Source organism: Otolemur garnettii, unplaced genomic scaffold, assembly GCF_000181295.1.
Source record: "Otolemur garnettii isolate 467f Iridium unplaced genomic scaffold, OtoGar3 scaffold00008, whole genome shotgun sequence".
Lineage (NCBI taxonomy): Eukaryota > Metazoa > Chordata > Mammalia > Primates > Galagidae > Otolemur > Otolemur garnettii.
In genome coordinates, this window is record NW_003852403.1 from 13,743,865 (window position 1) to 13,758,335 (window position 14,471).

The following is a 14,471-nucleotide window of genomic DNA, read 5'->3' on the forward strand; positions in this document are numbered from 1 at the left end:
GGTAACCTCAGAGCTGGCTTTCCTGGGACCTTTCTTCTTCCTTCCTGTTAGAGGGCCTGGTGGCTTCTCCTGCCATTGGCCTCATTCTTGAGTGAGATCTCTCCCTCTCAGACACTGGGGTCTCTGGGATCCCCTTCCCCCTGCTGGGCTTCTGTCCTCCGTGGGTCCCCAGCATGGGGTGGTCACTTACCCTGGGCTGCCGCCTCCTCCTCCTCCTCCTCTTCCTACTCTCGCTCCCTGTCCCCCAGGCTGGGGAGCGAGGATGGGGAGAGGGCAGCTGCATTCAGTCTGCAAAGGCTGGGCCACGGCCTGACCCAGGCCCCACAGGGCAGGAAGGGTGGTGGGAGTGCGGTGGGCATGGAGGAAGGCAATGGGGTGAAGCAGAGAAGAGATGAGGTGGGAAGTGACAGAGAAACAGAGCTCAAACCTGTGGGCCTGCCAGCCGTGAGGAAGAGAGAAGAGGGTTAACATCAGTTAGTTCAGGGTGCGGCAGGGAGGGAGTGGAGCGGGGCGTGGGGGCGGTGAGGACTCAAAGCTGACCAGGGCAGGGGACGGGGCAAGTGATGGAGGGAGAGGTACAGGGGAAGGGAACCAGGGGAGCAAGCGGGAGCCCAGCTGGCGTGGAGGGCTCAGGGGCTCCAGCAAAAAGAAAGGTGAGGGAAGTGAGCAAGGGAGGCAGGAAGAGCCTGAGGAAGAGGGGCAGAGAAGACACTGGAAAGAAAAATAGAGAGAAGAGAATCAGTGGAGGGAGGGGCAACGGAAAAGAGAAAAGTGGAGGCTTGGGGCAACATCAGGCTGGGCAGGGGCCTGGAGCAGCTCTCCATGGTCCTGACCAATCTGCACAGCTGGGGATTTTGCTAACCTGGATGTGGCTGATTTTATCTAACTTTGAGTGTTCCTGGTCTTTCTTTCTTCCTTTTACCTTTGAGCCTCAAATGTGTACTGAGTTAAGCATACGCTTTGGCTTAGTGTCCACAATGATCACTGGCAGCACCTCTCTTTCTCACTCCCCTCCCTTTACCTCAGGCGATCTCTGTAATGTGTTAAAGCATATTTTTTACTTAAATGTATTCCTGAAAATCACATATTGTTTTGTGTGTCTGTATTTTACACTTATGCAAATACGGGCATTTATCTCATCCCATTTCTTAATTTTTTTAGTAAATACTTTTTTTTTTTTTTTTGAGACAGAGTCTCACTCTGTTGCCCTGGATACTGTGCTGTGGTGTCAAGCTCTTAGCAACCACAGTACTGGCTTTAGGCAATCTTCTTGTCCCAGCCTCCCTAGTAGCTGAGACTATAGGCATGAGCCCCTACACTCGGCTAGTTTTTCTATTTTTAGTAGAGATGGGGTCTTGCTTTTGCTTAGGCTGGTCTTGAACTCCTGAGCTCAAGCGATCCACCCACCTTAGCATCCTAGAGTGCTAGGATTACAGGCGTAAGCCACCGTGCCCACCCCAGTAAATAGTTATTGAGATCCACTCACATTGCTTGCTGTGGGTCTAATCTATTGCTTCTCATTGCTGCCTGGCACCCCAATCTCCCACCACCACCACCACTACCAATAAAAACGCAGTGAATATCCTTAGACAGTCCCATTAATGCCCTGATAATTTCTCTGGGACATACGCTTGGAAGTAGAACTGCTAGGTTACAGGCACGAGTATACTTCATGCTGGAATGCTATCCAGGCAGTGGAATCAGTCTCAACTCTTACAGTAATGCAAGAGGGGTCCAGTGTCCACGCACTGTCACCAATGTCAACACTGTCCAGTACCCTAACATCTGCTAGTCACATGTGAAAAACTGATACCTTATTGCTGTTTTACTACACATTTTTTTCTGAATAATGATGCTTTTTTTCATTTTTGCCACAGCCATGTTAATTTTTCTGCCACTCCTCTCCTGGGCCTTCTAAGAAGGACACCTGTCAGGTACCACATCCTTCCCTAAATCCCCAAGGGAGTGAAGACATTGACCATTTGATAAAATGATAAAACCATCAAAATTATAATAAGCTCAGTATAATGTGAAAGACAAGCCACGGTTCTCTTTGTTTTGGAATAGTGTAAGAAAATCACTGGGAAACTACGGTATATCTCACAGAAGATTTAAATGGCCAGCATACATAGGAAGAGAGGGATCAACCACTTAGTTATGAAAAATGCTTATTCAAAAGAGGTATCATTTTCCTCTACAGTTATACACATGAAAACACTGTAATATTTTTTGGGGGGTGGGTAGAAAGAGTCTCACTTTGTTGCCCTTGGTAGAGTGCTATGACATCATAGGTAATAGCAACCTCAAACTCTTGGGTTCATGTGATCCTCTTGCCTCAGTTTTTCATAGTAGAGATAGGGTCTCACTCTTGCTCATGCTGGTCTTGAGCTCCTGAGCTCAAGTGATCCACCCACCTTGGCCTCCCACAGTGCTGGGATTACAGGTGTGTATCACGGCACCCAGCCAAAACATTGTAATATTTAATGCTGACCCAGGTGTGGTGAGATGGGCAGAGTGAGGGGATCAGAAAGGCCAGAGAAGCTGGTCAAGGGAGGAGGAGGAAGAGAAGGAGAGAGGGAAGGATATAGTGTTATCGGGGACAGAAGAAAGTAGAAAGGGAGCAGCTGGGGAAGAGAAAGAATAAGAAAGAAGGAGGAAGGCAGGGGGCCAAGGTACTGGGCAGGGAGTCAGGGAAGAGGCAGGTGGGAGTGGTGTAGGCCCTTGTACCTGTGTTGATATTCACAGCAAAGGCATCCTCCTGGTTGGGCACGAAGCGGTCAGTGTCATCCTTGGCCACAATGCCGATGATGTGGTACTCCAGCTTCGGGTTAAGGTCACGGTCAATGGCAGTGACATTGGCAATGACAGTGCCTGGCTTGGCTGACTCTAGCACACTCACTGTCTGGATGGGGTTGAGGAACTCTGGGCGGGAGTCATTGATATCATCAATCAGGATGGTGATGACGGCCGTGCCAGAGAGAGGAACGGTGCCTCGGTCAGTGGCCACCACTGTCAGCCTGTAGGAGTCCTGCTCCTCCCTGTCGATCGTGGCATTGCCAACACGGATGATCCCAGTGACAGGGTGGATGAGAAAGCGGTCCTGAGCCCCAGCTTCTATCCGATAGACCAGCTCCCCATTGAGGCCACTGTCCTCATCTGTGGCTGTGACTTGAAGGACTGAGAATCCTGTGGGGGAGGGAATAGGGAGTGAGCACAGTGGTCTCTTCCAGAAAGGTCACACCAACACATGTTTATGGGTACACGAGGGACCCTTTCTCAAGATAGCCAGTTTTTATTTATCTTTGATACATTTTTTATCTTTGCAATTTTATGGGAAAATGGTATTTTATTTTACATTTTTAAATTAAACAATATTTTATAAATTAATGGTCAGTTTTATCTTCTGCAAGTTGTTTGCTTTTGTCTTTTGCTCATTTTTCTGTCGATTTATACAAATTACATAATTATAACAACCTGAAACAAAATATTCTCAGTTTGTTGTTTGCCTTTCAATATTGGCTATAATTGTTCGATGTAAAAAAGCTTACTTATTTATTTAGAAACCCAATGTAAAGAAGTTTTAATTTGTGGCTGGGTGCAGTGGCATAGTAATTCCAGCACTTTGGGAGGTCAAGGTGGGAGGATCATTTGAGGCCTAAAGTTTAAGACCAGCCTGAGCAACATAGTGAGATTTTGTCTCTATGGAAGACAGAAAAAAATAAGCTGATCATGGAGGCACACACATATATTCTCAGTTACTTAGGAGGCTAAAGCAGTAAGATTAGTTGAGCCTAGGAGTTTGAGATTGCAGTGAGCTCTGATGATGCCACTGCACTCTTGCCCAGGCAACAGAGTAAGACTCTGTCTCTCTCTATCTATATACAGTATATATAGAAATTTAATATTTTTTCCTTTTGAATTCTTCTATTTCTTTTATGCCTAGAACCTTCTTATCCAGAAATCAGATTGTCACGTGAATTTTCCTCTTATTATTATTATTATTTTTTTTTTTGGCCAGGGCTGGGTTTGAACCCACCACCTCTGGCATATAAGGCCGGTGCCCTACTCCTTGAGCCACAGGTGCTGCCCCACCTCTTATTGTTTAGTGTTTTCTATTCTTTTGTATTTTCTTTTCTTTTTTTTTTTTTTGAGAAAGCATCTCAAGCTGTCGCCTGGGGTAGAGTGCCATGGCGACATCATAGCTCACAGCAACCTCTAATGCTTGGGTTGAAGTGATCCTCTTGCCTCAGTGTTTTTGTATTTTTAGTGGAGATGGCATCTCGTTCTGGCTCAGGCTGGTCTCGAAACTGTGAGCTCAGGCAATCTACCTACATTGGCCACTCAGAGTGCTGGGATTACAGGCGTGAGCCACTGAGCCCGCCTACTCTTTTGTATTTTCTTTAGAATGTCTCTGGGTTTTATTTTGGTGTCCAATATGGGGTGAGAATCTATACTAAATATTAGATTATTACATAATTAGATTACATATAGATTATACTAAATCAATTTTACACACCGAATAAGTACTTTTTCTCATTAGTTGCTTCCTCTGTCACATAATACTATATTCTTTAATTTACTAAAATTAAAATATATTAGGGCTACTTCACCCCAGAGTCTTTGGCTCACATCACATGGTTTTATATACGGTAGCTATGTAACATGTTACTGTGTCTGGTTAAGGCAACTTTGTCTTTATTTATTTCTCAAAATTTTCTTCTTCTTCCAGATGACCTTTAGAATCCAACCATATTTAGACTTTGATGGGAATCATGTTGATCCTTTTTGATTTTTCCCTCCAAGAACACAGATGGAGCACATGTAAGAATCTCATGTTGCAAACAAGACACGGAGGCTCAGGGGAGGGCAGTGGGGCAGGACCCACCCACTCAGTGCCCTTCCACTCGCCGTGCTGCCCTCTCTCCCCACCTGAGATGGATTCTGTGCTCAACTTGAGGCTTCAATGCCCACTGGCCACCAACCAGCTCCTGGGGAGAGGCTGAACCTTGGAGCCTGTCCCCTGCTTACCTGGTGGGCAGTTTTCCAATAGGTGGACAGCGAGGGTGGCAGGGCTAAAGGCGGGCACATTGTCATTGTCATCTAGGATGGTCACCAGCAGTTGAGCTGTGCCATTGAGCAGCCCAATATCCTCAGCCAGCAGCAGCAGCTCCAGGATGGGGGGTGAGAAGGCTTCCCGGTCAATGATCACATCTGAGCCCACAGTCACCACACCTGGAACCCGGTGCCATCAGCCAGGGAGACATAAAAGAAAAGGGGTACAGTGGGGAGACAAGGAGAGAGCCAATAGGGAGAGAACAGAGAAATATGGGGGCATGAAGGGGAGAGACAAAAGAGGAGTGGGAAAGGAACACAATGACTTTCTTCCCCAAAGGTTCAACCATCTGTCTGCAGGGAAGGCCCCCATGTGTCTCCTATGGTTGTCCCCACTGCAGGTGAGCTCTGCTGTCTTCATGAAGCCTGCCTGGGAAGACTGGCCTGGGTGGGGAGGGGGGTTAATCTACTCCTTTGAGAGGTATGCTTCCCTATTGGCACCTGTCCCCTAAAAAGCCTCCTGTGCAGGACCAGACTGATATGACCTGGTCTCTGGGCACAGGAGATGAAGGGACAGGTATGGGGCTCTCTGCCTCAGCTGAGAGGTATGCACCAGCAGGTTCCCTGTGTTGCCTCCAAGCCTCCTCCTGGTGCTTCCTGTCTAGCCCTCTGGGTGGTCTAATACAGCTGCAAGATGGGGACTCTGGTCAGTGAGGATGGGTCTAATCCAAGATGGGGACTCTGGACAGTGAGGATGGGTCTAATCCAAGATGGGGACTCTGGACAGTGAGGATGGGTCTAATCCAAGATGGGGACTCTGGACAGTGAAGAATGGGTCTCCATGGACATCCTGGGTCCAAGGGAGGCCCTGGATCTAGCAGCAGGGCCATTCCCACCCCAGAGGAAGACGGGGAGAGCCCAGGGTGGTGCAGAGGCCTCACCAGTGCTGTTGTTGATGTCAAAGAGGCCACTCTGGGCGCCCAGCAGCTGGTAGGTCACCACAGCATAGACATCCTGGTCCGCATCCAGGGCCAGGATGGGTCCATTGAGCACTGTGAGGGGGGTCCCTGGGCCAGGAGGAGAGGGGTCACTGCAGGCCCAACCAGGCCCCGCCCTCCCCCCTCCCGTGCCCCATCAGTGAGCCATGGCTGACGATGGATGAGAGGGGAGGGAGGTGAGGTGGACAGGGTGGGGAGGCCCTGGGGGCGGGCCTGCGGCAGCCTTGGCAGACTGAACGCAGATGCCTGGGGAGCGGCCTCAAAGCCCTGCTGGGGAGAAAACACGAGAGTGGTGAGCAAGCCCCTGGCCCGCCCAGAGCCACATGGCTTCCCAGCAGCCTTTGAGGCTGGCTGCTCCTCGGGAGGGTCTGGGGCTCCCTGACATCCCCTCCCCCACACAGGGACCTCACTGTCCACATGTGTATACAAAGTGCTCTATCTTCGGGGTCTGACCATGTGTGACTAGGAATCCATGTACGTGTGTGTGTGCCATGTTCATAGGCCTTGAGCATGTACAAGACTGGCTGTGAGCCTCTGTGCCTCTGTGGTGGGCATATTTGCACATGAGGACATCGTGGGGGCACCATGTACCTGTGTCTGTGCACATGTGTAACCCATGCACACTGGCATGTGAACACACACACATGTGAACACACACACATATACACACACAGGCTTAAGAATAAAATTCACATAGAGGAGACACCCAGTTGGAGATGAGGTAGGTGTTGGGACACTGGAGCAGTGTGGGTGGCCCCCAGGGGCACACAAAAGGGGCAATTCTGTCCCTTTGAAGGGAGATGAGGCTGGTCAGTGCACATGTATAGGGGAAGGGCTATGCTGGCCTACATGTCCAGGGCTGCTGGCCCCCCCATGTCTGGTTATAGATGCACCCTCGAGCTTCCAGAAGCCTCTGGGATGCCCTGCACTCCTGCAGCAGAGGGAGCAGGGAGGATTGGGCTCACCCCCTTTCAAGGGTAGTCCTTACACCTTATATGCCCCTCTTAGAGACGGGGGGCTGCTGTCAGATCACCCTGGGGAACCAATGACTGCAATTGCCTCTTCCAACCAGACCTATGGCCCCTTTAGCAGCCTCAGCCCAGCAGTCTTAGAGCTGTGCCCTCCCCTCCGGCATCCTCCCACACCCACTGGACATGAGGGAGGTCCTCAGGCACCCCAGACCCCAGCGGTGCCTGGAAATGGCAGGAGTTCCTAGGTGGGCCCAGCACCTACCAGCGGGAGAGTTTTCCATCACCTCTGCCTGGTAGGTGCTCTCAGTAAAGAGGGGGTGGTTGTCATTCTCATCCGCAAGAAAGATCAGCAGAAAATCAAAATCCTGTGAAGGGTGGAATGAGGCAGGTTGGAGGCCATGTTCTAGCCAAGTGTCCCCCATAGGAAAGGAGGGCTAGAAGGTGGTAGATCAAAAAAGCCCATGCCATGGGGTCTAGAGACCCAGGTTCAAGAGGCTGCTTGGTTAGAAGCTCACTGGGTGGCCCTGGGTGAGTCTTCTCCCCTGTCTGGGTCTCAGTTTTCCAACCTGGCAAATGGGGATCTCAATTCCTTCATAGAGGTATTGTGAGGGTCTCAGGAGAGGGCGGATAGGAATGGTATTTAATCTGATTCACCTCATGGCAAGGCAGGACTTCAGGCAGGAAGACGGCTCCTATTTTTCAGACTCTCAAGTCTTGCCAGAAGCCCTGGTCAGAGTTCACCCTGACTCTTACCCCCTGCCGTACTTCATGCCTTTAAAGCCTTGGACCTCCCAGTGCCCCTGGATGCCATCAGCATTCCAGAAGTGAGGGAAGTGGGGTACACAGAGGGCAAGGACCCTTTGAAGCTGCATGGAGAGTTAGTGGCAGAGTGACGACCAGCCCCTGAGCTTTCTGATCCTCACCACTCAATGCTGCTGCTTCCGGGGTGGCCCAGGCCCTGCTGAAGCACAAGCAGGGGAAGAGGAGAGCAAGAAAGAAAAAGTGGGAGCAAAAAGGAGGTAGGAAGCCCAAGAAGGAAAGGAGCAGAGGAGCAGCGAGGGAGGCAGGTGGCTTATGAGTACGTCCAGCCTGAAGTCTCCTCTGGCTAGACAGATGGGGAACTGAGGCCCCGAAAAGAGCCTCACAGTGAGTCAGGAGCAGAACTGGATGACCCAGGCCCTAGGACTCCTGGCCAGGGCCACAGACCTCATGGGCTGGTGAGAGAGTGCGGCCCTAACCCCAAAGGGACTGTTTACTTTGCATCTTTTTAGCAAAGATAGCTAACTTCTTTGGCTTTTGTGGAAAAAGCCACTTGGCAAATGTAACCCTTCCAGGACTTGAGAGCATGTGTTTGTGAGGGCATACAGACCCATGTGCACGTATAACTGCGTGGTGTCTGGGTGTCAGAGGTCTGGCTAGAAAAACATAACTGGGATTCATTGAGTGTCTGCTGTGTGCCAGGCCTTGTGCTGAGGACATGACATACATTGGCCCCTTTATCCTCCCTGCAACTTTGGGGGTAGGTGTGAGCTTCATTTTGTAGGAGAGAAAATGGAGGCTGGGAGAACCTACCAAAGCCACACACCTACTGATAGGTAGAAAGGGGCACCTGGGATTTGAACCTTTGCGTGTTCCAAAGCCTGTACATCTAAGCCCAGGCCACGCTACCTACGGGAGGAGTGATGTGTTCTCTCTGTGTATCTCTAGCACCCAGCCCTGTTCCCAGCATTGCCCTCCAGCCTCACCCTCCTGGCTATGCGTGGGTTCTCTGGGTTGTCCTTCACGGAAACGGTCAGCTTGTACTCCGGGATCCGCTCACGGTCCAGGGGCCGGTTCACAGTGACGATCCCTGTCTGGGATGTGGATAACTGGTGAGCTGAGTGAAAATCTGTATCCCACTTTAAAGGTGGCAGCTCCAGGCTGAAAATCCCCTCCCTAAATTGCCTAAGAAATGGACTACTAGCTCATATGTGGGCTGGCAGGGTCTTGCCAAAGTGGGAGTGACCCACCAATGCCCAGGTCTTGCTGCCTCTAAGGGATGGGCCCTCTGAGGACCCTATGGTGTCAGGAGTCTAGTGACACGCCAAGAGGTTGAGTAAGGCCTTTCTGGTACATCCTGGTACAAGCCAAGTGGTCCCCAAGGCTCTGGCCTCATCTTGGCACATAACAAACCTCAGGGTGGCTCCAGGTGGACCCCAAAGATGGCTCACTGGAGACTCTAAGACCCCATCCTCATGGAGGAACCAGATCCCAGACAGTGGTGGAAGAAAAGCTTCTGGGCAGGGTCCTCTTTGTGACTAGAAACCCTGGGGGCCCCGCATCATTCTTGGCCCTACCGTGGCATTGATAGAGAAGGCCCGCTCGCGGTTGCCTGCAGTGATGTTGAAGGTGAGGAGGGCATTGCAGCCGCTGTCTGCGTCACTGGCCAGGATGTGGGCAACAAAGCTGGAGACGGGGATGTTCTCGCTGATGGTGATGTTCATGGGCAGGTTCAGCAGCACGGGGTCATTGTCATTGATGTCCAGCACCCGGATCCCCACCAGCATCTGCAGCCAGTCAGAGGAGGAGAAGACGAGAAAAGAGGAACAAGGGGTGGTGGACACCGCAACCCAGGAAGAGGTGATGGGTGGGAGGGAGCAGGTTGGCACAGGGTGGAATTGAGGGAGGGGAGGCACAGTTGCTCATGGAGAAAAAAGAGAAAGAGGAAGGAAGAAGAAAAAGATCGCAAAAAGGGCAAGAGGACGATGAAGAAAGCAGAAAAAGTAGAGGCAGAGGAGGGGTGGGGTGCAGAGGTCTGGCTGGAGGGCAGCCTCTCCAGGGTGTTGGATGAGCCCCAGAGGCACCTGGGGGCCTGGACTGGCTCCAGAGCAGCCCCTCTGGGCACAAGGGTGATGAGTCCTGGTCACAGGACTCTCTATAGGGAGCACAGGGCACGAGGTGAAGCCAGCAGAGGGCCCCCAGACTCACCGTGGAGCTGAGGGGGGGCACTCCCCTGTCGCGGGCACAGAGGGTCAGGTTGTAGAAGGCAATGGTCTCCCGGTCCAGCTCTACGTCCTTCCGGACCCGCAGCACCCCTTCCACAGGAGAGATCACAAACTCCCCTGGGCGCCACCCAAGGGAGGCCAGAGTTAGCCAGGAATGGCCAAGAGTCATGGGGATCTCAGGCCTCTCCATGCCTCTGCCAGCAAGTCTTGCTTGTCAGGGCCAGGAGACAGCTGGCACTTGGGTCCTCCAGCATTCCCAGCTTCAGGCCCTCATGGGACCTGCCAAGGGCTGGGATGTGCAGATGGGCTCAGGCCTGCTCATAGTCCCAGACCAGTTCCCTTCCCTGGGCCATGGGCAGGCCAGGGACTGACCTGAGTGAGGTGGTAATGTTGAAAAAGTGGGGGCTCCTTGTCCATACACACCCTTTTTTCTAACCACTATTGATCGGAAATTGATTAAGGAAGGTATCAGGCACTCTGCGGCATGCCATCCCTCCCATGTCTTGTACAAGTCAATATTGGGAAGGGCAGAGGGACAGAGATGCCCCCCTAGCCCCTGTGGTGAGCCACAGGTGGAGCACAGTGGGGTTCTCCAGGCCTATGAGGACTGATTTCCTTTCCCTGAAGGTTCTAAGGATCCTCAGCTGGCCCTCTGGGCTCAGTCCTTGTCTTATCCTTTCTCAGAGTGTCTAGAGAAAGGACCTTGCATTCTCAGGCTCTGACCTGGAAGGGACCTCAGAAACCCTCCAGCCCTTCATATCCTTTGGAAAATAAATTGGGTGTCCAGAGAAAGGTGATGAGTTGTCCACATTCCCACAGCAAGTTAAAGATGGAATGAGGATTCAAACCTAGGGCTCTGGGTCTCAGCTCTCTGCTTCCCATAGGACCTGTGGTCCTTCCAGACAATGCCAAGCAGAGCTGACCATGGTAGAGGTGCAGGAGGGAGGGGAAGGAAACCAGGGGAGCAAGAGGGAGCCCAGGTGGAGTGAAGGTAGAGGTGGGGTTGCTGAGGCTCAGGCATGAAGAAAGGGGAGAGAAATTGAGCAAGGGAAGTGGGGAGAGCCTAAAGAAGGTGGTCTCTGTGCCCTCCCTCAGGAACTGGAATGGGGAGGTTACTTCCTTCAGTTTCCCTTCTGACTCTTGGGGAAACAGGCCCAGAGTGGTACACTGACTTACTCACGGACACACAGCACATAAGGCCATACCAAAGACAGAGGCCTAAGTTCTCTAACAATTTTAATTCTCTTTGCCTGACTCTTCACATCCTACCTCACCATTGCTCACCTCCAGTTTCTACTGCTCTGATTTAGAAAAACAGCCCCTCTGAGTCCCACCTGCAGCTGGGATTTCTTACCAGCCCTTCCGCTCCCAGGCTCCTCTCTGTCTCCACAGGCTTCACCCAGCCTGATGGGCGGAAGCTGCTGGAAGCAGGATTTCCTGAGCCTGATACTCCAAGGTCTCCAAAGAACTGGGGATTCCCTTTCTAGGGGTTTCCCAGCCCTATCTCAGGCCCTGGCCACCTGTGAGCAGGTGGCCTCCTGCCCACTCTAAAGCCAAGGGGAGACACCATCACATCCCCATGAAGGCTCAGGGAGTCAGGCCCGGTGACCCAGGGCCTGGGAACTGAGTGGGCCAAAGGTCCTTCCCTTTGTAGCTTGTCTTGGGGCCAGAACTCTGCAACCCTGCACACCTTCTAGAGACAGGGGGTTAAAAGCACAGCCTTTGGTCCAGTGTATCTAGGTCTGTATCTCTCATCTTTATTCCTCTGAGGCCTTGGGCATATTACGGAGCCTTATCTTGATGTTTTCATCTGAAAAATGGGCTAATAAAGAGATGTCACCTCAAAGTTGTACTGGTGCTGAACAAAGCCTATCCCATTCTGTGTGTCATTAGGGAGATCCTGAAAGGGAGCCCAAGTACCTTCTCAGGGAACTGTGAGCTTTCAGGATGAGGATACACAGAAGGGGTCCCAGGAATGGGCCTGACCAGAAAGGGCAGATGGAGGTGCTCAGAAGGCGGGGGCTGGGCAAGACTCAGGTGTTTCCCAGCTATCCTCCAACCACAGAGCTCCTCCTCAGGGCACAGTGAGGCCTGCAAGAGCCTAATCACCCCTGACATCTCCCTATATTCAGGAGTGCCTCCAGGCTCAGGCTGCAGTGCTGGGAAGGCCACCTTCAAGTTGGGGTTCCGGGTGTTTGCCTTCACCTGATGGTGTGTTGCTAAACCAGCTCTCCACAGAAAGCAGCCCTGATTTGTAGCAGGTGTTAACTTTTCAAGTTACCAATGTGAATTCAGAGATGGGAGGAGACAGGAGAAAAGGATGTTGTGGCCCATGCCAGGTGGCTCCAGCACACCATTGGGCCATCCTCAGCTCTCTGCGTCTTCACTGATCACTTCTGAACCAGGTTCAGTGGTCTCAGAGTAATCTCAGGGCTCTAAACGTCTGCTCTTCCTTCCTGCAGGGAGGACACCTCCAGCATATGTCTGCAATCTCCCATCTGCCTGTGACAGGGTCATCCTTCCAGCTGCTCATGCCCAAACCTTGACTTCTAACACCCCACAGCTGACCAGTCAGCACATGCTGCTGGCTCTACCCCTGAAATACGCCAGAGCTGGCCACCTCTCACCACCTCCAGTGCCACCACCCTGTCTCAGCTACCCCATCACTAGCCTCAGTGATTGCATAGACCTCCCATCAGGCCTCCTTGTTCCCATCTCTAGCCCCTGTGGTCTGTTCTCAGCACAGGAACTAGAATGGTCCTATTAAAGCCTAACTCAAATCACGTCTGTCCTCTGTTCAAAGACCTCCTATGGTTCCTACCTCAAAGCAAAAGCCAAGCCCTCATGATGGCCCTCAACGCCCAACATCTGGCTTCACTACCCTTCTGATCTCATCTTTTTATTCTCCCCCTTGCTCAACTTCATACACCAGCCACAATGTCTTTTTGCTCCTCCATGAACATACCAGGCATGTTCTGACCTCAGGGCCTTTGCACTGCTGTTCTCTCTGCCTGCGAAGCTCTTCCCAGGACTCCAAAGAGATCTCTCATCTCTTTTTGGTCTTTTCCTGTCTACAATTACTGCCCTCACCCTGGAACTCCCCATCCTCCAGCTTGGTTTTAATTTTCTCCATAGCACTCAGCATCTCCCAACATACTAAGTCATTGACTTAAATCGGTTCCGTGCCTATGCCCTCCAACTGAACATATATTCTGGGGGGGGTGTATCTGTTCTGTAAGCTCAGCACCTGGCATATGGTGACACATGGGAGTACTAAATAAATATTTACCTAATGATCAATTAAAAATCAAGGTATTTCACAAAGATTTGGATTTCTGCTTTTCTTTTAACAAGGAGAAGGCCTGGCATCGTGTGCCTGCGCTTTGATGTGACTACAACTGCTGGGAGTGGAGTTGCAGCTGCCACAGTCCCTGCTGCTCCTTATTGTCTGTCCTGAACCCCTTCTCCCTTGTATGTTCTTGGATGACTCCAGTGGGCCACTGGGTTTGGGATGCCTGCCCTACAGAAATGAGTAAAACCTGTCATTCCCAAGTTCAGGACAAACTCTGCTGCTTGACCAATGAGAAGAGCATGACAGCTGTCAAGGTTACTATGGGTGATGATGCGATGAGCAGAGGGAGCTGGGTGTTTTCGGTCCCTGAGTGTGCCCAGGGGCTCCTGAGGGCCTCATGCTAAGGATGCTCATCCTTCCTCTGCCTTGAAGCCTTTTCTCTGGGTATGACATAGGGGCATTTTCTATCAGATTCTCAAGGAGTCTGGGACCCTTCAAGATCACAGGCCTTTGCTATCAGATTTCAGGGTGTTCGACAATATCCCTGTGAAGAGGGGTTGAGAGAAGATTGTTTCCAACATCTTATGGATGGGGAAACTGAGGCCCAGAGAGGGCTGCATCACACAAAGTCAGAGCCAGCACCTTGGGACCTCCTTTCTTATCCTCTCCCAAGTAGGTATGGAGAAGCTCTCTGGGTTGTCTCCCCGCACCCCTCCACCCCCAGCCCAGGTCCCACTCACCCAGAGGGTCTCCATCCACGATGCTGTACTCCACCTGCCCATTGGGGCCTGAGTCCCGGTCATGAGCCAGGAAGGTCCACACTCTGGGCCCTGGCTGGCCCTCAGTGACGTCAAACGGTCCCTCATAGTCCCGGGGGAAGGTAGGCACGTTGTCATTGATGTCATTCACATTCACAAGCACCTGAGATGGTACACAGGCTTAGGGAGGGCCTCACCTGAGCCAGCCTTATGCTGGGCCCACTGCTTGCTGGGCCTCGGTCCATTTGTAAATCGGACCTGATAATCCTGCCTCAGGGGGACAATGCAAGAATCATTGGGTGATGGATGTGGGAGGGCCTTTTAAGTTACGCATGTGGATGAGTTATTGTTATTGTCAAAGCCTTTTTATGGGCATCCTAATCATAGCAACAATGCCATAAACTCCTATTTATCCC

The 14,471-nt window shown here is 51.6% G+C and overlaps 1 protein-coding gene across 1 annotated transcript in view; it reads right to left on the reverse strand.

Moving 5' to 3' along the window:
- LOC100944044 (cadherin-23) overlaps nt 1–9,543 on the reverse strand; it is a 31,066-nt gene extending 21,523 nt beyond the window's left edge. The window contains exons 1-6 of the mRNA XM_023509483.1: nt 9,358–9,543; nt 8,767–8,874; nt 7,284–7,386; nt 5,994–6,119; nt 5,029–5,232; nt 2,728–3,186 (exon numbers count right to left, since the gene is read on the reverse strand). Of these exons, the coding sequence (XP_023365251.1) occupies nt 2,728–3,186; nt 5,029–5,232; nt 5,994–6,119; nt 7,284–7,386; nt 8,767–8,874; nt 9,358–9,504 (1,147 nt within the window). The 5' untranslated portion in view covers nt 9,505–9,543. The remainder of the gene's footprint in view (nt 1–2,727; nt 3,187–5,028; nt 5,233–5,993; nt 6,120–7,283; nt 7,387–8,766; nt 8,875–9,357) is intronic.
- Nucleotides 9,544–14,471: the final 4,928 nt, after the last annotated feature.